This window comes from Colletotrichum scovillei (assembly GCF_011075155.1).
Source record: "Colletotrichum scovillei strain TJNH1 chromosome Unknown Contig00004, whole genome shotgun sequence".
Lineage (NCBI taxonomy): Eukaryota > Fungi > Ascomycota > Sordariomycetes > Glomerellales > Glomerellaceae > Colletotrichum > Colletotrichum scovillei.
Window position 1 is genome coordinate 1,225,588 of NW_023336262.1, and position 27,233 is coordinate 1,252,820.

General features: G+C 51.5%; 6 protein-coding genes across 6 annotated transcripts; 4 read left to right on the forward strand and 2 right to left on the reverse strand.

The window, feature by feature from the left end:
- Window positions 1-928: 928 nt before the first annotated feature.
- Window positions 929-5,139, reverse strand: HER10_EVM0004143 (L-aminoadipate-semialdehyde dehydrogenase). The gene is made up of 8 exons (XM_035473795.1): window positions 4,827-5,139; window positions 4,610-4,763; window positions 4,499-4,556; window positions 4,388-4,451; window positions 3,956-4,308; window positions 2,697-3,900; window positions 1,806-2,637; window positions 929-1,752 (listed from the first exon to the last, which is right to left on the reverse strand). The coding sequence occupies exons 1-8, from the start codon at window positions 4,964-4,966 to the stop codon at window positions 1,039-1,041; spliced, it is 3,519 nt and encodes a 1,172-aa protein (XP_035334855.1). The 5' UTR covers window positions 4,967-5,139; the 3' UTR covers window positions 929-1,038.
- A 5,371-nt stretch (window positions 5,140-10,510) lies between these two features.
- Window positions 10,511-12,026, forward strand: HER10_EVM0003440 (uncharacterized protein; the record flags this gene model as incomplete). The annotated part of the gene is made up of 2 exons (XM_035473115.1): window positions 10,511-11,140; window positions 11,202-12,026. 2 exons carry the CDS (start codon window positions 10,511-10,513, stop codon window positions 12,024-12,026), a joined length of 1,455 nt encoding a protein of 484 aa, XP_035334806.1.
- A 251-nt stretch (window positions 12,027-12,277) lies between these two features.
- HER10_EVM0013064 (uncharacterized protein) lies at window positions 12,278-12,931 on the forward strand (the record flags this gene model as incomplete). The annotated part of the gene is made up of 1 exon (XM_035482434.1): window positions 12,278-12,931. One exon carries the CDS (start codon window positions 12,278-12,280, stop codon window positions 12,929-12,931), a length of 654 nt encoding a protein of 217 aa, XP_035335510.1.
- Window positions 12,932-14,965: 2,034 nt separating this feature from the next.
- On the forward strand, window positions 14,966-19,788 carry HER10_EVM0003325 (ABC-2 type transporter; the record flags this gene model as incomplete). The annotated part of the gene is made up of 9 exons (XM_035473005.1): window positions 14,966-15,809; window positions 15,865-16,177; window positions 16,236-16,433; window positions 16,464-17,011; window positions 17,072-17,357; window positions 17,411-18,093; window positions 18,156-18,742; window positions 18,799-19,185; window positions 19,243-19,788. 9 exons carry the CDS (start codon window positions 14,966-14,968, stop codon window positions 19,786-19,788), a joined length of 4,392 nt encoding a protein of 1,463 aa, XP_035334795.1.
- A 504-nt stretch (window positions 19,789-20,292) lies between these two features.
- HER10_EVM0001228 (uncharacterized protein) lies at window positions 20,293-21,298 on the forward strand (the record flags this gene model as incomplete). Its single annotated transcript, XM_035470983.1, has 2 exons — window positions 20,293-20,535; window positions 20,597-21,298. 2 exons carry the CDS (start codon window positions 20,293-20,295, stop codon window positions 21,296-21,298), a joined length of 945 nt encoding a protein of 314 aa, XP_035334628.1.
- Window positions 21,299-21,424: 126 nt separating this feature from the next.
- On the reverse strand, window positions 21,425-23,487 carry HER10_EVM0011539 (sugar transporter; the record flags this gene model as incomplete). The annotated part of the gene is made up of 9 exons (XM_035480968.1): window positions 21,425-21,636; window positions 21,692-21,761; window positions 21,814-22,223; window positions 22,322-22,576; window positions 22,632-22,767; window positions 22,798-23,142; window positions 23,207-23,252; window positions 23,330-23,405; window positions 23,463-23,487. 9 exons carry the CDS (start codon window positions 23,485-23,487, stop codon window positions 21,425-21,427), a joined length of 1,575 nt encoding a protein of 524 aa, XP_035335383.1.
- Window positions 23,488-27,233: the final 3,746 nt, after the last annotated feature.

Consider the following 27,233-nt stretch of genomic DNA (forward strand, 5'->3'; position numbering starts at 1 on the left):
TATCTCATTGCAGATAGTAAATCAGTGTCTCTAGAAAGCAGGGCAATGGGTATCACTTTCTCTGCTGAGACTCGCTCGTCATTCGTCATGATGCCCCGCTAAAATGTCAGCTCGGCCAGAACCTCGGATTTTCGGCACATGACTCCTTAGCCCGACCTCTCTCGGCGAAGCTAGAGCATTACATGTCATCCGGTGTACATGGCGCTCCGGGCAGGGTGATGATACTGCACGTGAATGAGGTGAATTTTCTACACAAAGACGATGCAAGAGGTACCTCTCGAGCTTCACCGAGAAAGGAACAGAAACCCAACTTTAAGTGTTCCCTTCTCCAGATGCCCACAACGGGCGGGAAGCAAGCATTAGGGGTCTTCGGATGGCACCGAGACATCTGCGCGCCCACTGCTGATTGGCGCTTTGACTCCGCCGTTACGCTAATTGGACTTTGTCCCAAGCCCCGATGCCCCAAAGCCCACAACTGCAACGACGCTATTACGCACGATGAGATCCTTTGAAGGTGGTTCTACATACACAGTTCATCCATCAGAAGTGCTCAGATAGGTACAGTGAGTTGGAGGCCGGAAAGTCTACTCTAAGTATCCGTCAGATAGATTAGAGATGCCCGCGATGCAGCAGACATTGAATTCTGTAAGCAGCTCCCAGCAGACTGCAATATACCCTACCAATCATCCACGTCGCCAAGACAATTTTCCGGTCTTCTCTGCGCCAAGTCCCTGCCTGGTGAAAAAAGAGCGTACGATAGACCTTGTTTGACGCAAAGAGCAACAGGGTCTGGTTTATCTCTGATATTCGGTAAGTACGCTTGAATCTCAACTGCATGTTGTCGGGCAACCTTGGCTGCACCCCAGAACTATATAAGTCACCAGTGCGATATTGGGATGATAGAGACGATTACTGGCCCATTGAAATTCGGTAGTCTGTTATGAATAGTTGAAATATCTATTTTATTTGACTTTATTTGACTTTATTTTGACCAAGCTGCATCCTCTTGTAGCGAGCTGCCTCAACTGCACCTCACCTTTATGCCGCACCGCCGCGACCGCCAACACCAAACTGTGCCTGAGCCTCAGCAACTCCCGCCGGAATCGGCGGCAGCTCGCGTCCACGGCCCGTGGGCAGCGGCATGAACTTGGTCTCGGCCAAGAACCGCAGGTACCGTCCAATATCCTCGCGGGTAATACCCTCACCCGCACTGTCGTCAACCCCAGTCCAGCGCTCAGCATCAGCCTTGAGCACAGCAACGGCATTTCTGTCATCGAGCTCGGGTGCGCGCGTCGTCGAGGGCAGGTCAGACGTAGCCATGTGGAACAGCGGCATCAACGCGCTCTGCTCCTGATCTTTCTCGACGGCACCGGCCGACACAAACTCCTCGAGCTGCGTCTTCCACTCCTCGTAGTCGACCTCGGGGACGTCGTAACCGTAGTAGCTCAGCGTCGAGAGGAACTCGTTCATGCGGAGGCGCGGGTGCGCCGTCACGTGGACGACGTTGACGCCAGGAAGGGGGTTGAGTCCAGCAGCGATGACGACACGAGCGACGTGGTCTACAGGCACAGCATTGACTGAGTTGACGATGCGAGGGCGGGCCTTGAGCTGGACGCAACCCTTGCACAGTCTGATGAGGAAATCATCCGTATTGGAAACACCGCCATGGCGGCTACCGAGGATGTATCCTGGGCGGATGACGGCGCCGCGGAGGCCACGCTTACCGGCTTCGCGAACCAGTTGCTCAGAGACCTGCAGAATAGTTAGCTTCATTTTGCCGATTCAGTCACGTTAGATCAACATACCCATTTGGTCTGGCCGTAACCAGTACCGAGACCAGTGCGGCTGCCCTGCAAGTCATCCTCTTCAAGGACCGCTCCGCGACCGGTTGCCGTCTCCTTGTCAGAAAGGTTGACGTAGTGCTCAGTGTCCAGCGTCGAGGTCGATGACACAAACGACAAGATCTTGGGCTTGCCTTCGTTGCAAAGTTTCATCGCGTCAATGGTAGACAGGACGTTGCTGCGCATCATCTGCTCGTAGCGCGCAATCCAGTGCACGTACGCCGCGTTGTGAACAATCACGTCCGCGGTATCGGCGACTTGCTTCCAGCTGGCATCGTCCAGGCCGAGACGGGGCTTGGACAGGTCACCAAGGACACAGTCAATCCTGTCGGCCCATGAATCCTGCCACAAGGCGTAGCCCTTGAGTGATCTCGTAAGGCGCTCCTTGGCGGCAGAGGTATCCTTGACACCGCGGATGTGCACGAGGAGCTTGGTGTTTTGTCTGCTAAGGATGTCCTGGACCAGGTACGCGCCCAAGAAACCAGTAGCACCAGTGAGGAAGAACGTCGCGCCAGCCGATGGGCTCAAGGCCGCAGGGTCGGCGCTCTGGTACTTGGCATCAAGTGTGTTGATAAGCTCGTCAAGCGACTTGGCGTACACGGCTTCGGCGGCCTTGTCCACTGCGGGTGCCTGGCCGCTCTTGAGGCGGTCAATCTGGGTGCTCAACGCACTAAGGGTAGGGTTGGCATAAAGGACACCAATGGTGATGTCGACGCCCAAGTTCTTGCGGATGTTGAGGAGGAGCTGCTGAGCCAGAAGACTGTGCCCACCACAGTCAAAGAAGTCCGACTCGGACCTGGAAATGGGTTAGCTTCGATTTTCTCTACAACGTGGTCGATTATTTGATCCACTTACTTGATCGTCTTCTCGTTCAGACCCTTGATCAGAGTAGCCCACTGCGCAGCAACGGTCTTTTCCGTCTCAGACAGGGCTTCCCAGCTCTTGAGGTCCTCTTCGGAGGCATCCTCCATCATCTCGGTGGTATCGGGGAAAGGCAGAGCCGGGGTATCCACCTTGCCGTTGGGGTTGAGAGGGAGCTTCTGCAACACAATATACGTGGAGGGCACCGCGTAGACTGGCAGACGAGCCTTGAGGTGGTCTCGCACCTCGGCCTGAATCCTGCGGAATCTCTTGAGGTATACCACGCTCGATCCCATCTCAACGCCCTCGTCTTCGACATCCTCCTGGTTCTGAGCCTCCAACCAGCGCTTCCACTCTGCGATCTCAGGCACAATGTAGCTGACAAGATTCGGCTCCTCGTTACGATCTCTGCGAACGAGAGTCTTGCAGTCTCTGATGAGCGGGCTTCCTCCCAGGTTGGCATCGATCTCGTTCAGCTCGATACGGAACCCACGGATCTTGACTTGCGAATCGATACGGCCAGACACCTGCACAGCTCCCGAAGGGAGGTACTGACCAAGGTCTCCTGTGCGGTACAATCTGTCGCGGGGACCCTTGTAGTATTGACGCCACGGCTCGCCCTTTGCGCTAGCCTTGTCGGCTTCCACCCACTTGGCGTTGTCAACGAACCAGTTCTCAATGAACTTCTCCTTGTTCTTCTCTGGCTCGCCGAGGTAACCCTCAGCCAAACCGGCCGCTCTGATGTACAGCTCGCCGACCTCACCGACGCCGCACATCTTGTTGTGGTCATCCCGAGAAACCACAAGGACTTGAACATTGTGCATTCCCCAACCTGCGGGAACAACATCACCAAGCGAGTCGAGAGCTGTCGGGTCGGCCTCGGCGGAGGGGATCTCGAAGTAAGACACCGCTCTGCTGGTCTCGGTGGTGCCGTACATGTTAACGATGGCGCATGAGGGGCCCAGCTTGCGAAGCACCTTGCAGTCGCGAGTGGTGAGGATATCGCCAACGAAGAAGACGTGCTTCAGGGAAGGGAACTTCGCGGTGGCTCCACCAACCAGAATCTGTCCCATGGCAGGTGTGAGATGAGTTACAGTCGGTGACCAGGCGTTCATCCACTCGCTCAACTTCTCGTGCTGGATATCTTCCTTGGCAGGGATGAGAAGCTGAGCGCCGAGGAACAGAGGCGTCATGATGTCTGAACCATCAAGTCAGCATGGGTGTCAAGATCTGGGGCCAGGGTCCATTATTACCTCGCTGAATGGGGTCGTGAGCGATACCAGACAGGCAGGCGAAGACGCTTTCAGATGAGAGGCTGAAACGCTCTGCCATCCAGGGGAAATATCTTGTCAAGCCGTAATGACGTCCCAGCACAGCCTTGGGCTTTCCCTCGCTACCGGATGTATAGCTAAGGGTGGGGTTGGAATCGGGACCGACGATGACGTCGGGAAGAGACGAGGCCTTGGCTCTTACGCTGGCGAACAGATCTTCGGTGTCTTGCTCGCCACTAGACAGCACGCCGGCGTCACTGAGGCGGAGATTCGGGAGCTGTGTCTTGAGGGACAGTTCCTCGTCGATGTATTTCTGTACTACAGGAGCAAGAGGACTAGACATTATAGGTCAGTGAAATGCAAAATAAAGATGAGACACGCTGCAAGGCGGTCAGCAGAACGGTAGATACGTACCCATTCTCGTCTACGGCCTTGCCAATAGAAATCAGAGCCTTGGGTTGGGAAACCTCCAGATAAACTAATCAAGTCAGCAAGATCACCTGTGAAATTGGACATAGTACTTACTCTGTTGTCTCTGAGGAGGGTAGAGAGGATCAAGCACTGTTACTGTGGCTCCAGCAGCCTATCAACGTGAGTCAGCGCGCGCAGCTTGAGCGGGAGACTGGCGAGCCATACAAGAGTTCCCATGAACGCGCAGACCAGCTCAACTGACCGGTGAGCAAAGATCATTACAACGTCTCCATTGGTAATTCCAGCATCGTGCAAGTGGTTGGCAATTGTATTGGACGCCTCGCTGATTTGGCGGTATGTGAATGTCCTCGTCGGCGTCCTTGTCCAAAGGTCAGCAAGCGTAGGACAACGTATAGCAGCGCTTGACTTCAGAATTCCTTACGTCTGACTCTTGGTCTCGGTCACGCAGGGCCGGTCGGGATGCGACTGAGCATTTTTGTGGAATCTCTCGTGGATTGCGCCGACGTAGCCGCTCCAGTCGAGGTCGATGGTGGGGTCGGGGAGGTCGGGGAGGTCGACCATGATGGCGTTTCGAGGGGTTCGACTTCTTCGACGCGGTGCGAGAAAGGCAAACTGTGAGTGACTTGGAGGGCGTCAATTGGAAGCAGGAAAGATTGTTTGCAGTGACTCAATCAGGTCACTGAGCCGTAAAATTGAAAAACCACAGAGTAAAGTTTTTGGCCTGGATGCGTCATGTCGCAAATCAATTGGATTTCTGCCACTGACTCCGACTTAGGAGGGGTAGTGGGGTAGTCGCTAGGCGGTCAAGCTCTTGGGTGCTTCGATGTTGAGGGATCAAATGCAGAGTCAGCTTAAACAGCTTTCATCGTTGCGCCTTCTGATAGGGCGACGTCAAGTGCCGGGGGTGGGGGACGTCCTCCGGATTAACCGCTGGCCCGGCTTCGGCAATCTGAGTCATCATCCCGTCTACCCAAGCTGACTCATCCAGACCATCAGATATTCTGGTGACCGAACATCACGATGTCTGGAGTGTGATGAAATGGCAGAGTTCATCAAAGCAATATGACGTATCAAGCCATCAATTCACAAGCTGTAGCGTATGGTATTATGATTCCATGACAGGAGATTGATGTGGTTAGTTCGAACAGATGATCAAGTCACAGTAGCAACGGGTTGTAAATTCATGATGGAATGCGGTCTGAAAAAGGAAAATCTTTTGGCGAGTATCAGCTCTGGACGCGGATTGCATATCAAATCCAGCCCGTCGAAAGTCTTCCAGTATATCGGTTACAATCGCTAGTGACAATCTCGGATTCGCTCAAAACTCTCGATGGCATGTTGCGATGTCGTCAGACGACAGAAGCTCACGGTGTCCATTTTGGCACATGGCCTTGTGGATCAGGCTCTCTTCTTGACACTGATTGACTTGGTAAAAGACCACCTCAGCATTGACCGGGAATTTGCGGATACCATAGCGACTTATTCTCCGTCCCGCCGATCACTGTTCGCTAATTTCATTTTGACATTTCCCCTCGCTGTCTCGCACGGCTCCGAGTTCTAGCTCGCGTCATGAAGTCGAGCAATCTGCTCACGGGACTCGTTCGATGGAGTGAGATCTCCAGCGCAGGGCTGAAGCTTCATAAAAGCAAGTCAGCCCCAAAATATCAATCACTTCTCCCGAGCATAATCGCGAGGGTTTGCCTGTGATTTGCGCGTTCGTTGTATCCGAAGGTGATCACCGGACATGAATCGTGGGGAAAGACGCCCACCGGTTCGGAGGAGGCTCCGATGAACTGCACAAGTATGTCACTCATATGCGCGCTTAAATCGAATGGATACGTCCGAAAACCTTCCGCCTAGGATGTCATGGTATTCCACTTACCTTATGTGGCTCCGTGTCAACATGCTGTGACTGCGTGGTGTTCATATAGCGTATTCCATCAACTGCTGAAAGGCGTCAGTAAATATCTCTCAGTCTTTTCGCGACTTCCACTTTGTTTCGAAACTAGTCATAGGCCTATATGAGGGAAATAGGGTCGGGTCAATATCCAATTAGTCAACATACCTTAAGATACTACGTACGGTGCCGGCCTAGCAATTGATGGGATATCTATTTTTGCTGCGCCAGTGCGCAGGGATAGTAACGATGGTTTCATGGAACTCGTGTCTTAACCGTTCCTCCGAGGCTCGGAGTTCGAGTTAGACCATAGGCGTGTGATAAAAACTGAGGAATGCTCATGGGTACGGGTCACGAGAGCACTCAATCCCAACGGTTGGGAAGGGAGCTGTATTGGAATACTCTGACACTCGTCTGTGCATCCTCATCTGATCCCAATTGACATTACCGTACTGTCTGGTCTACCGTTATGTTTGACCGTGCTTACATGAACCCCTTTCTAGCATGTCACCTGTGGGCTCACATGACACAACTGATAAATCACGTCTCCGTCAGTCTTTCCATGAGCCACAGGTAATGGGCCTTTCATTTCATCTGCGAGTGAGGCTCTGGTCACAATGTGAAAAGAGGCGCGGATACGTTGCATATGCCCTTGAGATAGGAATGATTATGGTAGAAATCATCTCAACTAAGATTGATAGGCAATTGTCGCTTTCGTTGTTACCTCGATCCCGATGAGCTGCATCGGAATAGGAAATCAAGAGAAGTAGTAGGTTTCGGAAGTGCCCCTGTTCTTCTCCAACACGGCACAAGTTGTATTCTGCCCTCTTCGCTTGTCAGCCTCGACCGCGCCAGAAATAGAGAGTCTGCCCGCGTAACGGCAGCTGCGGAACAATGTCGTGCTAGTTACAGTTCAGCTTATCAATCAGATACGGATCTGTGGCAACTATCGCAATTGACGAAGATCGCATGATGATATCGGTTTCATTGCACCTTATCCCTTCATCGTTGCAATCGGGCACCAATGCATTTACAAGTACTGAGAATGCATACAAGTTGTGATATGCAATCAGGTATCCGTATCATGGACGAGAGTGGCGTTGGGTGTTCATCGAGTTCTTGGCACAAAGTTTTCACGGTCTTGAAACCGCCGTGGATCCATCTTGAATTGAGAGCGACGATCACCCGCTAGGTGTGAACAGGCTGTTGATATATCAGGGGTTGGAGTTCATCTTCAAGCATTCAAGCGCGACGCCCGCTGTGCGTGGGCCTTCGAAAACGGCTTTTAGACCATTGTTATCCACAGCGTCCGAGATCGACATCCCAACACTCCTCGTTTGTCGATTAGGTGGATACAATCTGGCCAGAACCCTCGACTTGGAGGGTCACGCGGCGTTCATGATGTTTTGCAGATGCATTTTGCCCGACAGTCTGGGTGCTGCGGCTCCTGTCAGGACTTAGTTCCTATCAGTCTTGGGTCCGCAAAGCTGACTGATAGCCTTGGCGGCAAATATTGCTTCGCCATGTCATTTTTCTCCTGGACAATTGTGACAGCGAAAACGAGAACAAGCGCGTCAAAAGACCGCAACGATCTATCTAGCTTTCCGCCATAGTCTTCCGCCTCATCGGCTATTGATAAGTCCGCGTCTTTACCTGCCGACCTCTGAATTGCCGCGCAATCGCGGCTTCCTGCTCGGATACGTGTCTACGTTTCGATTTACCTTTCAAGGCTTACATCTGCATTCAGATTTACGAGACAAGAGAGACAATAGTCACAATAATTCTCCACTTAGGAGGTGGCTGGTCAGTGCACCCCTGTTGTTTTGAGCGGACCGCAAGCCACCAAATGAGAACTTTATTATAGTATGAATGGAACAGCTTTTGAAGTCTTGCGTGTGCGTTTTGACGTACTCCGCAAATCCCCGTGTTAGAGGGAATGCTGGGTAAATTTCTGCTCGATTGCGGGTTCTATGCAAGATTTATCCCGGATATCCAGCCATTTGCCCAGTGCCCTACGAATTGAACAGTGCCTAGTGTGGCATCTGGCAGGGCCTTGCTGGATTGAGATCGCCGACGTTATGGTTTCCATGCTGTATTCGTACCTTACATAACTCAACCGGCCGAGTCCGTTTAAAGTCAGAAAGATTGCTCCGAATCCTTAATCGGGGGCATTTACAAGTCCATTACGGGGCTGAGCGGTGTCGCCGACGGACGCCAATATCGTGAAACCCCCGGAGACTTCCATGTCAATAGAACAACAAGCGAGACAGTGGTGCCGTAAGCGCGCGGGCGCCCGTGGGTTCTATCATTACAAGCGAAAACAATTAGATCACTGAAGGGCCAAGGCATATGGATTGACATGAAATTACGGGCATCTCCTGCACTTTCCAATGTGACAAGAGGCAGGTTGCGTAAGTTGTCTCCCCAACGACAAGTTCCAGCAAGCTAGGCTAGGTACTCTGTGGTTGACAATTGTCTGTGCGATCGCAGCAATTAAGAAGATTTTCTTGGTTTTCTGAATAAGGAAAGTACTTACGGTGCACTCTGAGCAAAGTAGTGGACAAGCCGCCTTTACGAGAGAAAGCAAAAGATATGACTATGAACTCACCATCGCCATAACGATTAACCCTGTTCGCCACGAGCTCGCACTTCGTCGCGCGAGAAACAAGATCTCGCCCAGCCGCCTCCAATGATACCTTCTGACTCGCAACGACACGGTTAGCCGAGCGCTTGAAAGGAAGTACGTTACCGACGTTATGGCACATTGTGGAAATTTCCCCATCGTGGGTACGAGGACATGACTCCAGCAAAGGTTACACAATCATCTATGTACGCTCTTAGAAATGACGTGACAATCCTTGCGAAGAAGTCTCCTCTCTCTTCTTTCTAGAAGAGCCGCCGGGTGCGCTTATGGCACTTGTATGCGCCGCCCATAGAAGGGTGCCACTTTGGACCATATCAATCAAGCCAAAGGAAAATCGGCTTCAAAAAAAGTCCGTCGAGGCTGCTCACCGCCCTCCCACCCAGCCGTAATAGGTGACTAAGAGCTTCAAATTCCTCTGAGCATGTTTTTGATCTTGTTTCAAATCTCGGTTGAATGCTACCGAGCCAGCCTGTAATTCCTGAAAAAAATCCTCGTTGTCTCCTTTTCCACATCGGGGACCACTTGGTGCTTCTATTAGAGTTTGGAGCGACGCTCAACTCCACTCATTAAACTTTATTCCTCACGTGCCTGCTGCTTCCTGTGCGCTGTCTGTTCGCTTGCGTGGGCTGCACATTTCGCATAGCCGTACGACCAATTTCTCCGTGAACATGGGGCGACGTTAGTTTTTTCGTCTAAGTGCCATCCGCAACCCACGTTCCGTATGCTGCGATGAAGATCTCAAGGGTTTGTGAGAGATAGCCTCGAAATTGACAGGCTGTTAAGATCAACCGAAATTCCGAAAGCGACGCCGAGCCGCCCCTTATGAGCTTCTCTTTTGGCCTGTCATCGCCGAGAAGCTTTCATGAGGCGATCTCTCAGGCTCTTCTACCCCTTGCCCCCCACGGCACGAAGGCATGGGTGGGCTGGCTTACAGGCACAATGCCGATGTCTGTGGTCACTGTGAATAGGTGGTATGAGTTCGGGAGAGGGGGATGAATGGACGAATTAGGCTGCTCGGCCGAACGCCGAACGATCCGGATCCCTGGCCGTTTTGGACCCCAAGCGCGGCGTTCTCTACACTGTTCCATACCTTGGCAGGGTCTCTTCGTCAACTTCACCTTGGCATGGGCAACCTCACTCGTCGACTGATTTTAGAGTTCTCACTCATTGGCAGAGGCTTAGCCAAACCAGGCATGGGGTGCGCTGCCATATGGCATCTTGACAGATGAAGAGAGGCATGGTTCTCCTGGCCTTCCCGGACGCCATCCCGCGAGCTAAGAACGTTGCGCCCGTTGGGCTTCAAGGCTCCCCAGGGAGGCGTTACCCCGCGGACGTCGGACATCTCATGCCGGACATTGGTCTACCAGCGTTTACCGCTCGCTCGTACAAGTAACGAGACCACGCCAAGAGTGAACATTTCATGATGGCTCATAGACCACCGTAGTCTTTCTTTTTGACTTGTCTTTTGGCGGAGGAACAACCTGGGTTCAACGGGCAAGGTCGGCAGGCACGACGGTCATGATAATCTCATAATCATACCAAGAACCGGTAACTATCCGCAATCATGTACACACGAACACACACTCTCTCGCCGCTCCCGACGGTTCTTCGACATGGGCTCAAAGCCGTCGTTACGCTCTCGTTTTTCTCTCTCGTCACTTCCTTCACACTCCTGGTATACCTAATTGGCAGACTCGTATGTTGGTATCGGAGGACGAGCCCGAAGAAGGAACAACAGCTACCTGCCACCACCACACAGGTTCCAGTCATCGCCGGTCTACCCCACGAACTCGAGGCCCAGTATAACGCAAACGGACAGACGAAGGGATCGAGAGTCCCGAATCAGTTCCTCATTCTCCTACTCAACGTGCTCTTTGCCGATGCCATCCAGGCCTGCGCTTTCTTCCTCGACGTTGTCTGGTTGGTGGAGGATAAGATCACCGACGACTCGGCCGCGTGCTGGGCCCAGGGATGGTTCATCTCTACGGGTGACCTGGCGTCTACCGCCTTTGTGGCGTTTATCGCAGTACACACCTATCTCACCCTTGTCAGAGGTCTCAAGATCTCGTGCAAGGCCTTCTACAGCACTATCTTTCTTTTGTGGTTCTTTGTTTTGTTTATGTCGGTACTTGGGGTGATCATCACCAACAACGGCGCTGGTAAAGGTGGTTTCTATGTCCGCGACATCACTTGGGTAAGGCCTTCTCTCCGGCTCGAGCCTGTCATCAACCATATGCTTACTTCAACCGTCATAGTGTTGGATCAACTCAGAATATGAGGCAATGCGGATGTACTTACACTATGCCTGGATGCTCACCCTAATCATTACCGGAACCGTTTCGTATGTCTTGGTCTTCGTCCACGTTCACCGGGCAGACAAGGCATTCCGAAGCGCCAGGAAGGCAGCCGCTGCTGCGGAAGAAGCCTCATGCGACGGCGTACTGAGTCCTTCGACCTTGCCGAACGTCATGTCGCAGCACAACCAAAAGACAGAGGTCCACAAGCGCATCCTCTTCCTCTTCTACCCCATTGTCTTCCTCCTATGCACAGCGCCGCTGGCCCTGGGACGTATCCTCAGCAGCGGGGGGATCAAGCTTTCGGCAGAATACCTCATCTTTGCCGGCTGCATGATCACTTCCAACGGATGGATCGACGTCCTCATCTTCTCGAGCACGCGAAGCGGCATTCTCTTTGACGCGCCCGTCGACGAGCAAAACGTCGGCCTAGACACGTTCAACTTCACGCCCCTGGGCCAACAGTATGGCCACAGGGTCTGGATTGAGGGTGGCGCTTCGAAAGACGACTCGCATAACAGGAAGCCGAGCGTATTTCGCAGACCCTCGCGCCGCGCCAGGCTTGGCTCCGAGGCCAGCCACGACCGTAGCGAGAGTCAGACGTCGTTGCACGACCGGGACGTGTCTGGCCTCAAGGGCATTCAGATGGAGACTGTGACTCGGATCTTTGTCGAAGAGGTGGACCCTGCGAAGCATAAGAAGTACGCTAATCGGACATTAAACTCGATGCCATCTGATGAGAGCGTTGGCGAACGCGTGCAGCAGAGCATAGACTCCTACAGATGAAGTGCTTAAGTTGTTCGTTGCGCTCACCATGCTGAGTTCGATTGCGAGAACTTGGTTGCCGATGAGATTGATTCTTCTTGGGTCGGCGTGACTCACTAGCTGCGTTGTGGCGTCGTGGCGGTGAATCTGTTACCTGAGCTGAAGATCAGAAAAGCTGCTGTCTCTCCGTCGACATCTCCGCCGGCCTTGGCTCTGGATTGCTCCCTCATCATCCATATGCAACACGTCAGTCATCTTCAAGTGAGTTGAAGATGGCTCCAACCACTCATCAACCAAGCAGAGGCCAAGCTTCGAAGACAACAACGCCCCTCAGACAGATTAGGGCCTATTTCGACGATGAGACTATCACGGTCTACCAAGCGTACAACGCCGCCATCGCAGAGGCAGCTGTTACTGCTCAGAAACTCGACGCGTCCCCAGAATTCAAACTTACCCGCATGACCTGGATCAAACCAAGCTGGGCATGGATGCTGTACCGCGCAGGTTATTCATACAAAGATCGCGGCCAGGAGCGCATCTTGGCGATCAAAATGACCCACGCCGATTTCGTCGATCTTCTTCGTCAAAGCGTTTTAACCCACGGCAGCGGTTTGGATAAGGGCGACGGGCGGGTGCGCGTCCAATGGGACCCAGAACGTGATGTGCGGTTGGAGAAGCTTTCGCATCGAAGCATTCAGATTGGGATTCCTGCTGGCATCTGCGGCGCTTGGGTTGCTGAAGGAATAGTTGGTATTGAAGACGTGACGGCCAGAGTGCGGGAGCTGAAAAGAGTCTTGGACGAGCGGCCTGATGTCGGTGATGATGAGCTGGTGGCGTTAGGCCTGGTTCCCACTGAGAAGGAATTCCCAGTTCCCGAAGACGTTGGAGATATCTTGGGAATAGATTCCTTCCTTGAAAATAAGTAGCTTTTGATATTAGCGTTAAAACACCAATTTCCTTGACCATTGAACAGCTACCAGGTATTTGACTGAGATGAACAACGAAGCCCGCCTTGGTGAGATCTCTCGAATTCTTGGTTAATGGAATTTTGGCATCAACGACACCCGAGTTCAAACTCTGCTCCAGTAACAGTGTTCCGGAAGAAGAAGAAGGGGGCCTAGCATATCAACAAATTCTTCTCTACAGCCTCCCGGAGATCTGCCGAACGTCAGCCGTGTTCAGCTCCGGACTTGTCCCCGAAGAGTGGGGCCGGCTCACCGGACTTTAGCAACTTAACCGCATTCCGCTTATCTCCAGGTTACCAGGGTTCCCGGTGTTGTCACCAATTTTGTCTTCGATCCTCCCTTGGACCCTTTGCTGTGCTACCTGAATGCATGCATGTATGCGTCGAGAGCACGCGTCGCTGGTCAGTCGGGAGACAATCAAAAGGCGGATGCATCTCGACTTCACTTTGAATCGGAGCTTTCACAAGCCATATCCGAGAATGGCAACCTAGGCGCGGATTATCGGCAGAAGTTCCCAAACTCTGGCTGAGATGATAGTGAGGGGTCGTTGAACTTAATCAAAGGAACTTAGGAAGAGTTTTGGATGCAGACGAGGATCACTGGCACCACGCACATCCAAGACTCTGCTTCACACCGCCTGGCGAGGCGCTCCCAGTCATTTGTTCTCTTTCTATCATTGGACGCTCCTCATAAGATACGAGATATGCGTGAGATTTCCGGCCAACTGCCCTGTGCTGCGACACAAGGAACACACGTTCTCGGCTCGTCGATCAGCTTGGACCGCAACATGTGGGGCGCGTCAGCAAGCTGCAGTTGAGTGGATCGTGTCGAGTTGTTAGTCTGGACGGCAACGAATTCTGAAAGCTGTCTGTTCGTGCGGAGTTTGTTAATAAAACCAAAGACCTCTTCAGGTACTTCAGTATCTAGAGTGGCGTGAGTGGATCTAGTCATCAGCTCTTACGGAAAACGTTAGTGCAAAAAGAGCAATCTGCATCACGTACTGTAACATGGAGCGGCAATGACGCTCGGGGAGTTATCTCTGTGATGAAACCACCCCAAATCCAGGGAAATAACGGTCATAACAGAGAGAACAAGACAGATCCTAACGGCCAATGGCGGAGTTGGAAAGTCAATTGAGTCATGGGGAACGCCATCCCTCCTAACTCCGTGTCGTGCTTCAAACAACGGCACAAACAGCATGCTGTGTAATACTGGGTGCGGGATCCGCCACCACGCTAGAGACGCCACGGCGAAAGTCGAAAGAAAACCCGGCCCCACCCCCAGAGGAATTTGGATTCCGTCTCTGGTGAAAAACAAAGTGAGCTTGGCCTTTTGGGGATTAATAATGGGCGCTTGTATGAGTTGCCGGAACGAAAGCACATGCAAGTCCCCGTTGGCTGGAAATTAATGTTGGGCTTGTATGTCATCATGGCAAACTATGCGTGGGTTTCCTCACCCCTCAAGATAAGGGTCACATCGACTCTTTCACTCTCGGCGTTGGTCATAAATGTTTCCCACGGAGCAGATGAGATTTGATCTACTACTCCACAGGGTTTGATACAACCCTCTTTGGGTGAGCCCTGCATGCCCTATCCTGATTCAAACCCCTTGCTGCTAATGCTGGCGGACAGTCGCGGATTACAAATTTTCCTCCGCGGAGGGCATGTTGAGGACGCTAATGGCAACGTTGCCGGCCGGTGGGCTACATCATGCGGAGTCTACCTTAGCCTTCAAAGACTTGACATAATAGACAGGGTGCATTCGATACGCTTATTTGTATGCCAGCTGGTTCACCTCAAAGCTTCTTGAGCCTGACGTCCAAGCCTTCTGCTATTGCTGCTGTTGATCACTTGCATTTTCCATCTCTTCCAGATCTCCTTATCCAGCTACCTCGACCTACCTGACCGACTCCCAGCGTCATCAACTTGACCAATAGACTTTCGCACTCACAGAGATACCCCTGTCTTTCTCATTTTCTATTTCGACAACAACACCATGGCGGAGGCCGCGATACCAGAGGAAGACGGCCGCTGGGGCGAGAATGCGGCAGGCGAAATCTCAGTAAACGCCGCACTGGAGGAGTATCACGATCTTGAGAAGGAGTTAAGCACGATTCAACACCGCCACTCTACTGCATATCAACTGAAGCCTTCAGAACACCATGGCGATGCCGGAGGAGAGAGCGACTCGACAATCGCACCTAGTCTATCTGGCAATGACACATTCGACCTGCCCGACTTTCTCAGGAGGGGAATCATGGACATGCGCACACCGAGCGGCGGGCCAGCAAAGAGACTAGGTGTTTCCTTCAAGAATTTGACAGTAAAGGGCATCGAATCATCGACAAAGCAAGTGACGACGTTTCCCCGGGATCTAGTCAACACTTTCGGACCAGATTTTTACCACTTTATTACTGGCATCTTTCCCAAGCTGAAGATTCACAAAGAGCCGACTGTCGATCTCATTAGGAACATGACAGGAACGGTGCGACACGGGGAGATTATGCTGGTTCTCGGGCGACCAGGTTCCGGATGTTCGACCTTTCTGAAGGCCATTGCCAATCACCGGAACGAATACGCCAAGGTCGATGGAGAAGTACATTATGGCGTTATACCGGCAGAAGATCAACTGGAGCGGTATCGGGGCGAAGTCGTGTACTGCGAAGAGGACGATCGGCATTTCCCATCGCTCACGGTCTGGCAGACTTTGTGGTTCGCCTTGAAGACAAAGACACGGAAAAGAGAGCAATGGACCATCCCACTGATTCTCGATTCGCTTCTTCAAATGTTTGGAATCGATCACACCAAGAACACGTTAGTTGGCGATGAACACATTCGAGGCGAGTTGCTTGAACTTCTGACAACCTTGAAGCAACCTCTGCTGACTATTCTCAGGTGTTTCTGGAGGCGAGCGGAAACGTGTGAGTCTGGCTGAGACGCTAGCCACACGAGCATCTGTTGTTTGCTGGGACAACTCTACCCGAGGACTCGATGCCAGCACGGCTCTCAGTTTCGCCAAGTCGCTCCGCGTCTACACCGATGTTAGTGGGAGGACGACCCTCGTGACACTCTACCAAGCTGGAGAGTCAATCTACGAATTAATGGATAAGGTCCTTGTCATAGATGGCGGACGCATGCTGTTCCAGGGACCTGGCGATGAGGCGAAGAAATACTTTGAGGACTTGGGATACCTATGCCCTCCTAGACAGTGAGTGATAGTGGACGTATTATCAAAAGGTTGAGAAGCTAACAAACCTGCCCTTCAGAACTACTGCCGACTTTCTCACTTCCATCGCCGACAAGAACGCCCGTCATTTCCAGCCCGGCCGAGAAGAAACGGCTCCAAAGACACCGGAAGAACTTGAACGGACATTCTTGGAGAGCGAACACTACCAGCGCATCCTCCAAGATGTCGAGGAATACGAACGGGGCAGCAGGTCAGCGAACAACGACAAGCACCGAATGTTCGCAGCGACCGTCAAGGACGCAAAGAGCAAGACTGTCATCGGCGATTCCATCTATACCGTCTCATTTTTCAAACAAGTGGCTGCCTGCACCAAGCGCCAGGCATGGCTCCTGTGGGGTGACCGGAGCTCCTTTTACACGAAGCTCGCCATCATCATTGCCAACAGTCTCATCGTCTCGTCGCTTTTCTACGGCTCCGGACAGGACACGTCTTCCGTCTTTGCGAGAGGCGGTGTGGCTTTCTTCTCGATTGCCTTTATCGGATGGCTTCAGTTTGCAGAACTCGTCCCTGCGATTGATGGTAGAACGACGATTGAGAGGCAGAGAGTGTTTGCCTTCTACAGGCCATCTGCTGTGGTCATTGCGAGGATGCTCTTGGACTTCCCACTGATCCTCATCATGACGCTCTTGTTCTCCATACCAGTCTACTTCTTGGCGCAATTCGACGTTGACGCCTCCAAATTCTGGATCTACACACTCATCGTGTACACGGCTACCTTTTGTCTAACAACCATGTACCGGATGTTTGCCTCACTTTCATCCACCGTTGACGATTCTATCCGGTTTGTTGGCGTCGGTAAGTCCGCTTATCCGGCTCAGTAACTCTCTTGAAGATCAATCTAACTGACAATATCAGTCCTCAACATCATGTTCATCATGACGGGATATGTCATCCCCAAACCCAATCTCCTCAGCGACGCCATCTGGTTCGGCTGGATCTACTACATCAATCCCGTAGCCTACGGATTTGAAGCCCTTCAAGCCAACGAGTTCTTTGGACGAGAAATGCAATGCAGCGAGTCTCAGCTCGTGCCACGCGGCCCCGGATCCGATCCCACTTATCAAGGCTGTAGTCTTCCTGGCTCGACCATGGGCAGCACCATCGTCAGCGGTCCTGACTATCTACAGGCTTCGTTTCAATAGTAAGATTCGCATACCAGTTTCTCCCTCATAGGTTCACACTGACAACATGTAGCTCGAGAGCGAACCTATGGCGTAATTTTGGCATTATGATCGCCTTCACCGTCTTCTTCCTCGCCATGACCGTCTTGGCTGTCGACACGATTCGCTTCAAGGGATCTGGTGCCCAGTCCCTGATTTTCGCGAAACCCCGGGATGACAAGAACGTGGACAACGAGAAGAGCGGGCCTGCGGAAGAGAACGAAGAGGCATTTGAGCCCATCGGCGACGGCCAAAGTGTTTTCACATTCGAGGACATCAATTACACAGTACCTTACGGCAACGGCGAACGACAACTCTTGCACGGCGTCTGCGGATACGCCAAGCCTGGAAAGATGATCGCGCTGATGGGCAGCTCGGGCGCTGGCAAGACGACCCTTCTCAACACCATCGCCCAGAGACAGAAGATTGGTGTCGTGACGGGGAATATGCTTGTGAACGGGGCTAGCCTGGGGCCTGAGTTCCAGAGAGGCACTGGTTTCTGTGAGCAGAGAGACATCCACGAGGGTACCGCCACGATCAGAGAGGCATTGGAGTTTTCTGCGCTTCTTCGGCAGGAACGCGCGATCCCTCGTGAGGAGAAGATTGCGTACGTGGATCGGATCATTCACCTTCTGGAACTGGGTGATTTGCAGCACGCCATCATATCTTCCTTGACAGTGGAGCAGAGGAAGAGAGTCACGATTGGAGTTGAACTCGGTAAGCCTTCCATCTGATGAAGTCCTTTCTCCACCCGAGAATCTCAACTGACATACAAGTAGCTGCTAAACCGAGTCTCCTCCTCTTCCTTGATGAACCCACGAGTGGTCTCGACAGCCAATCTGCATTCTCCATTGTCCGATTCCTCCGAAAGCTTTGCGACGCTGGGCAAGCCATCATCTGCACAATTCACCAGCCCTCTTCCGATCTCATCGAGCAGTTCGACATGATCTTGGCCCTCAACCGAGGCGGCAACACTTTCTACTTTGGCCCCGTCGGCACCAATGGCTCAGTTGTCATCGACTACTTCACACAGAGAGGCTTCCCTTGCCCCCCAAGCCGCAACGTCGCTGAGTTCATCCTTGAGACGGCATCGCAATCGTCGGTCAAGGACGGCAAGCGCATCGACTGGAACGAGGAGTGGCGCAACTCGGCGGAGCACCGAGCGATTATTGCAGAAATCGATCAGATCACTGCCGAGAGACAGGCCCCGCCAGAGAGGTCGACGGCGCAGACGGAGTTTGCCGCCTCAACTGCCTATCAGTGCCTCCTTCTCACGAGGAGGATGTTCGTCCAACATTGGAGAGAGCCCCAGTACATGTACAGCAGAGTGTTTGTGCATACAATCATGGGTATCTTCAACGGATTCGTAAGTTTGGCAACTGCTCCTCTCCGGAATCGTGATAGGAGCTAACTTCTTGGTAGACATTTTGGATGCTTGGAAACGACATCGCAGGCATGCAGAACCGCATGTTCAGTGCCATTATTCTCATCTTCTTCGTACCTCCCACAGTTGTCAACAGCGTCGTGATCAAGTTCTTCCAGAACCGAGATCTATGGGAAGACCGCGAACTGCCTAGTCGCACATATGGCTGGGTTGCATTCTGCACAGCCAACGTCGTTTGTGAAATCCCCATGGCTATCGTATCTGCCACCATCTACTGGCTGTTGTGGTACTTCCCCGTCGGCTTCCCGGCTACTTCGTCTGTCTCTGGCTATACCTATCTCATGGTTCTGGTCTGGTCTCTGTTCCAATCCAGCTGGGGCCAGTGGATTTCCGCCTTCGGGCCTTCTTACTCGACGGTGTCAAACGTAAGCAATTGGACCTTAAATGTGCTGTGATTTCCGGTCTAACATCGATATCAACAGATCTTGCCCTTCTTCTTCGTCATGATCGCCATCTTCAACGGAATCCTGGTGCCTTACGCCTCCATGCCGTCATTCTGGAAATACTGGATGTACTACATCAACCCAACAACTTGGTTCAGCCGAGGCGTCCTCTCTGCCGTCCTTCCCCCGGCAGTAGTGCAGTGCAGTTCTGCAGAGTTTGCCAGGTTCAATCCGCCTCCAGGCTCAACGTGTGGTCAATACGCCGATAGATTCGTCAATGAGGTCGCGATGACAGGCTACCTAGAAGACCCTAACGCGACTAGCAACTGCGGCTACTGCCCGTACAACAACGGCGGCGAGTACATGCAGACGCTCAATGTCCACAATAGCGATAAGTGGCCAGCTTTTGGCATCTTGATTGCCTTTGCCGTTGCCAACTGGGCTCTTGTGTACTTCTTCGTTTACACTGTTAGAATCCGGGGATGGTCTTTTGGGATTGCGACAGTGACAAGGTGGTGTTCAAAGCTTTTAAGCAAGATCTTTGGGCGCGGCAAGCAGAGCACCAACAAGAATGCCGAAGCTTGATCTAGATGGAAGGAGCTAGAATAAACTCGATTGAACATCGCTACTACGTAAATCATCTGTGTAATAGTAGGACACAATTCTTCGCAGCTTGGGGTATCTGTCTTCCTCGCACAATATGCCCCAATCGAGACTTGCTTGGCTGGCATCCAGCACAGCCGAAAGGATACATAGGCTCGCCGCAGAATGGCGCGACTATTTTCACCCCGAAAACGACAAACGAATGAAAATCTTGGACGTTCCCGTGTGACACACCCCCACCGGCGCTAGCTGCTGAGGCTTCTTGCAGACCGAGATCGACGTCTTCAGTCGGGGATTCTGAGACATTCATTTAGCACCGCGGCCCGTCGCGCCAGGCAACCTAACCCCCATGCTCGACGCGTCTTGCAGAACATCAAAATCGGGCTGTCGCCTCTGACGCATGCCGTCAGAGGAGCTTTGGTTCGTAGCTGGTTCTTTGATATTGTGTCTATTTGTGCCTCTGATTGGGGTGCATCGCGCTTCGCCATGTCTTTGAGCACACTTGGAGGGGATGCCATCATTGATGAGAAGCACGAATCTCAGCCTACTTTCGAACATGTCCCCGGCGCTTCCCTTCTCAAAGGGTTCCCTGTGTCTGCGGACATAGACCGATGGTGCTATCGACACAGGTCGCGGGATGGTACCGAACCAACGCTAGGAGTAATATACTTCGACACTGGTAGCGACGCGAAAGAGTACCTGCAGATCAAAGCCGAGGTGGCTGCTAAGGTACATACATCACTCAACCTACTATGGAGTGAGAGGATTCAACTAATATTAAGATGTTTAGGCTGGTATTCGATATATATCACACCGACTTCCGCCTGACGCGTCGGTCGATGAGACGCTCGATAAAATTGCGGAATTGAATGAAGACGAAACCACTCATGGCATCTTAATACAGCGACCTCTACCCCACCATCTCGAGGAACACGAAATAATGGGTAGCATTCACACCAAGAAGCACATTGAGGAATACGCAAAGGGATATGCGACCAATATTGCAGCGGATGCCCTGAGACGGCTACTCGACGCCTACCAAAAAGCCTGGATGCTCGACCTGACCATCGTTCTGGTGGGAGGCACCAACATCATCACGCCAGGCTTCAAGGCGGACTTGACACGCCATCTTCCCCACGTCGAAATCCTGGAAGCGATCGATAGTAAATTGGCTGACATCGATTGGAATGATTCCAAGCGCCACTTCGTTATTATGACGGAACGGAACGAGGGCGGATCCATCAAACCGAGCATGATTGGATCCGGGGTTAAGCTGGTAGTTGACCTCGGTTTTGATGTGAAGACCAAAATGGGTGATTTGGATCCTGAAGTGCACGACATTAGCAATCTTGTCGTCGTGCCTACTCCAGGAGGAGTGTTACCGATCATCATTTGGCTCATGATGGAACGCACGATCAAGGCAAAGACACACCTAGACTCCTCTCGAATCTGCTATCCTCTAGGCATGCAGTCTGGATGTACAGTCTCCTAAGCACCCCTGACTATGGAGTGCGATGTGGCCAGGTACAGAAGGCTATCTTCGACATTAATCACTAATTTAAAGTTCTCAGAGCTTGTTAGCTCGAGTCGAACACCGAATAAAATACATATCGATGTTTCATGCCTTTTCCACCTCGCTAACTCCCATACTAACTTCTTTCTTCAACTCATCACCTTGAATCAATCCCAACTGTTGCCTGATAATTGCCATTCTGATCATGTCTGCTTCTCCTTGATTACCACCAAAAATCTTGTCCATCTCTTCGATCCGAACTCCCTTGGTTTCGGGGACGAAGAAGTAGACCCATACAATGAGAACCACACAGAACGCTGACAAGTTAGTATTATCTCATGCACTCGACAGTCCAAGGAGTTTCTGACTTACCCAGGAAGAAGTAGAATGTGCCGAATGTGATCGCCTCGAGCATTCGGGGAGTGATCAGAGCAACGATGAACTTTAAATGTGAGCTTTGCGTGATAGACCATCAACATTTCGTATTGACTTACGTTGCTCAGCCAATTGGTTCCAATCGCAAGACCAACTGCCTGGGATCGGACTCCAGGCGGGAATATCTCCGAAGGCATAATCCAGTTGACGCATCCGATGCTGAAAGCAAAATTGGCGATGTAGGCCCATACAAAGAACGCAGCAGCCCACCCAGCCGACTTATTGCTTCCCCAGCTGTCCTTGTAGACAGCATAAAGAGTTCCAACAATGAGCTGGGAAACCCCCATCCCGACTCCACCGATGAGGAGGACTTTCTTCCGCCCCCATCTGTCCATGAACATGATGGCGGGGATGGTGGAGAAGAAGTTGATGACACCGACAACGCCAGTTGCCAGCAGATCTACGGAGTTGCCTGAAAGTCCTATATTTCGAAAGATTGTTGGCGAATAATAGATGATGGCGTTGATGCCTTACCGTGTTGTTAGTCATTCGCTGAGGAAGCACTGGAATTTCCATTTGACTTGGGACATAACCAAGTGGTACAATCAAGTCAAATAAAGGACATACCGGTAAATTGTTGTATGAGTTGAAGGAGGCAGGCAATCGCCAAGCGACGATTGAGATGGCGAATAACGAATAGCGACTTGTATCTTTCCAACGTGAGTTTCAGGCGTGAAGTCACGCCAGGATACAACTCGGCGGTTGTCTCGATGTCAAATCGGGCTGCGACCTTGATCTCTGTCAACTCGAGCTTAAGCCGAGCATCTGTTGAGGGAACACGCCGGATGCGGACGAGGGTGGCAAGCGCATCTTCCTCGCGATCTAGTAGTTGAACGTAAGTATACGGCTAATCGCCTATGGTCTCGATCATCCATACCTTTCATCAAAAGCCAGCGCGGGGTGTATGGCAAAAAGAAAGTCCCAGCTCCGAGTATCACCGAAGGCACACATTGGAGAGCCAGTGGGAGTCTCCAAGCTGCAGGAGACTGACCGTCACCTGTACCTCCGATATGCTGGGTCCCGTAATCTAGCCAAAAGGCAACCATGATTCCCACTGTGATACCAAGCTGCTGAAGCGCCACAAGACTTCCTCGAAGGTTTGGCGGCGCGAGCTCACTCAGGTACAGGGGAACAACCATGGACAACTGGCCGATCGACAACCCAGCAATGAAGCGGCCAATGAACATCATGGGAACATTGATCGACGCAGCTTGGATGATCGAGCCGATGAGGAAGATGATGTTGGCTAGGAGAATAGTCCAGCGACGAGACAGGGCGTCAGCAATTGGGCCATTGACCAAAGCGCCAACCATTGCTCCCAGTGTGAGTACTGCCACCATCCACCCTCGGAGAGTCGCATCTTCAGAGAGGGTTGGAAATTGTTTGGCCTGTAAGGATAGCCATTAGGTTGTTGAGACCCACGGGCGGTAAAGGGGTTAAACGCAGACTGACAAAGTTATTCATCACCAGAACGCCACTGATTACACCTTGGTCGTAACTGAAGGGGCCTCGATCAGTTTTGCACTTCAAGTTGTCTTCTCATCAGAAATGCCAGGAGGCTACGTGGAAACTTACCTAAATAACACACCACCAATGCTTGCAAAACATGCGAGAAAAAAGATGTATGGCTCGTGAACGAGACCTTTGTAGCCTAGTAATGCTATTTAGTGACGCTCGTCATTGAGGCCAAAACTTTGGTTCCGATTACCAGCTGCGCCATATGAGATTTCCATGTCGACTATAGTGCCTTGTTCTGGGAATTGGGTAGAAGTAGGGGCATTATAATTCAAGAAACAAGAGGTCAAGACTTGCAGCTGCAGAAGCAAAGAGCATGATTATACATAAAGAAGACGTGACATATCGTCGGAGAATTCCCCCCAGATGACCCACGTCAGACTCTCTGGGGTTCCTATAATGACCGGGGAAACTGGGGAAAGTGGATGCTACCACGGTGCCGCAAGCCTGAATCTTGTTGTCGGCGCGCTGTGCTCCGAAGGTGGAGGCGACGAGGATGCTTTCATCAGATGACTCCAACTTGTAGTTCGTCGGCGTTGTTCTACCCGACATGCTTTCTTCAGTAACATCAGACCCAATCCTTCCATCAACGTCCGAGAAAGATAAACTTCCACCCCGCTTTGAGTTAAATACCCTGGTCTCAATGTCATAAGGTACTCATGTCACGGCTCCGTCTTCGGACTTCACAATGAGAGCGGTGGTTCCCTCAGCCTCGGTTTGTCTCCCGCCTAAATTAGGTTACGAACACGTTCGATTTGACGTGAAGCTCTCGCAAAATTCTCGTCAATTAGCTCCAGACTTATGTTTAGTGTGACTGATTCCCATCGTGTTGGTAATACTTCAAGACAACATATTCTCGATAACGATCCATAATGATTACTTCCAGCCGCTCTGGTAGAAGCCTCTACAAAGATGCCCTTTTGGTCTATTACCTGTCAAAGATGAGAATATTTTAGGCAGGAAGTCTGGTGTCATCAAGCTCCCTTCCAATGCGGTTGATCCCGGATGTGTACAGCTGAGGTAGGTAATGTTCGATCTACCGTAATGAACGAATATTGAAGGTGACACCAAATTATTCTACCGCTGATTCAACATTAAGGCCACAGCTATTTTGACCATACAAATGTTAGGTGAGTTAAAGAAGTCGTTGCAGAAAGAGAAGGCGGCACAATTTTCCCTTCACGTTTAGGAACATACATAAAATGCGGAGGACCATATCCAAAAAAAAAAAAAAAAATGATTCAGTAGTGTTATGATATTTTGTTCACGTTCCTCCGAAATTGAATTGTTTTTTAATTCACTAGATGATGGGAGGTTTATGAGGCTACCTTATGGCTCATTACAACTCGTGGGTTTGCAAGAGAAAAGTCTTTCGTTGGGAATTTGTGAGAGACTCCCTTGAAACACATGTTTCCCAGGCGATACAACCATCTTGTTTTATGGTAACGCTCGCCAACCCCTTAAAGCCTCATTATCTGATTCTGCCTGTGATCCAAGCCACACCGCAACATGGCGACTTTGGGCACCAGGCACGCAACTCAGGAAGGCACAAAATGCAATGCTGTGCGCACTGACCCTTTTCGAGCGTTATGTTATTTATGAAAACCTCACCTATTTTGGATTAATCCTTCATCATCGAGATGCCGATCGATCCGCGCGGCATTCAACAGACTGGAGGCTTTCGTCCGTCGTACTACAAAGTCTCTCTGGCTTAGCACTCTGACAGCAAGCCACAATATTGTCGCCCCTGCCGATGGAATTGCGTCTATTCCTCATTGCGTTATTCATCAGGCGTTGTGGCTTGACAGTTCAAGCCACGAGATTCTAGGCTGCCAAGTCGAAACGGCGAAGGGCGGGAGTGGGTGCCGAGCTCGGCGTTCTATCTGGGCTCGTGCACTTTAAGGGGACAGCAAAATTTTGTGAAAATCATGAAGCAAAGGTAAGGGAGGTAGATCGGCTCGTCCCGGTGCTTTCCCTCGAAGTCGTTCACGTTCTTACATATATGCGAGCAATAGGGGCATGCTGTCTGTTGTCCTTCGTAGTTGAATGTGAAGCGAAATCAGAGTCGTTCAAACTTGAGTGAGAAAAGCCGCAAAACCGTTCAGGAGGCGGAAGTAGGCGACTTCAACATGGCTTTTGTGAAAGCCGATATGACGGAAGCGACCGCGCGGCCTCCCGAAGATGGCGACGCCCTCAAGCCCATGAAGCCAGGAACACTTGGATCCAGTCCTACTTGGGCACAAGCGCTCAGCCGATCTATCACTAGTCACGCTAGTACCTGGCATCGACTCATCATCTGTGCAATCAGAGTCGAGATCGGCAAAATTTCTTCCGTACTCGCTTTCGCGGCAGTCTAGTGTAGACCGGCGCCACGATCGGCGCGAACCTTGCCCTTTCTGGACCTCATGATAACTTCACTTCTACTTTTCGCCTCTTCGCATCGAGATTGCGGTTTTGAGTGGCAACTGCTGTGGTAACATTGATGCATGGCTTCTGCTTCATCATCGCAACAGCTCAGTCTTAAGCAAAATTTTAGAATTCAGGTCGCCTTATATGTGAGATCTGAACTGTAGATAGTTTGATGTAGGTAAGGGTTGATGGAAGAGCAAGACCCGAAACACCCTGTCAACTGACAACATGAACACATGTCATGAGATACTCTGAGGTATTTTCTTTCCTAAAGGCCAATTCTTGGCCGAGAATCTGATAGCAGTCAAGCTTGTGACACATAGTGACGAATCCGAAGCTGAAATTCACCTGATCAGCTCAATCGAATGTGACTTTAGTCGAGAAGCACCGAAAAATTTGGATGCCTCCGAATACTCATGAGAAAATCCGAGCTGGAAGATCGCGTAATATTTCTTGGGCATGTTATGCGGTGCACTCCTTTGTTCCAGACTTCTCCCCGGCATCCACTTTTGCGGAACCACATCGATAATGGCTTTCCCATCTTTTTGGGTTTCCCAGGAAGCTTATTTTGGTCTTAGCTGCTCAATAGATTGATCGGCGACATGCGATAGGAGCAAAGCGCATCCTCGTTGTCCGTTCCGTCGGTAACACCGTAGGACTAACATATCAAAGGCATGGCGTCTACTCGCTTAGCGCCTTACGATGCAGAGTAGTCAGGGACTGTCCCTCAAAATTTCTCATCTGCCGAAGCAACATCATAGGTCAACAAGCGGTCTCTCACCACTTTGCTGGACTATTGATCGCCAGCCGCCCGTTACCCCTGCTGTCAACCCCTGCATATTCGAGTCCAGACTCTTACGCAAGCTGGGGATCTCCACCAGGCACGAGGGGTTGAGCTAGGTAAAATCTGCTGTTTTGGGTCCGTGGACTCTCAGCTACAACTCCCGTTGCGAGCTGAATTCCTCAATCTGGCAACGGGCAAGGCGGCTACACGCTCAACCCACGTGGATCTATCATCGACCTGACCCAAGAACACCAGACTCAAGCCCAATACAGACATCTGTGCGGCCTTAGGGGTCCAGAATCTGTTACCAACAGTCTGGAAATGCTGTCTAGCAGGGGAGCAAGGGCCTTTAGAGCGAACAGCACACGGCCGCCTTTCCCAATCCCATGGTACAGCTCCGTGGTCCAGCTCCGGACCTAGTCCTCCACCGCTTCTTGCCGGCCGCGTGATGTGGAAATGAGCTCTCAGCATCAACACTATTGTATGCATCGTGAAGATGAAGCGAGTCGTGGAGAGAGCTGCGCACTGTTGCTGTTGTCGCAAGGGCGATACTGGCGAACGGGAGAGCAAAAAGCATTGGCTAGACTACGAGGTCAGAGACGTCGTGGGATGAGTACAAAAGGAACTGAGATATCCGTCATTATCGACGAAATATCTCACCAGTCAACTCAAGCCTCTTCGCTCCTCTTCACTCTCTTTACACCTTGAGCTCCGATCCTTGAAAGCTTTTTCTTTCGATCGACTTCTCCAGTTCGACAGAGATCATTCAAA

Bases quoted from the DNA above. Each gene is read 5' to 3' on its own strand.
- HER10_EVM0004143 (XM_035473795.1), bottom strand. From the start codon at position 4,966: ATGGTCGACCTCCCCGACCTCCCCGACCCCACCATCGACCTCGACTGG. The intron at 4,309-4,387 runs GTACGTATCTAC...TATAATGTCTAG, and splicing joins AAGGCCGTAGACGAGAATGG to TCCTCTTGCTCCTGTAGTAC. The intron at 1,753-1,805 runs GTATGTTGATCT...ACTATTCTGCAG, and splicing joins GTTACGGCCAGACCAAATGG to GTCTCTGAGCAACTGGTTCG.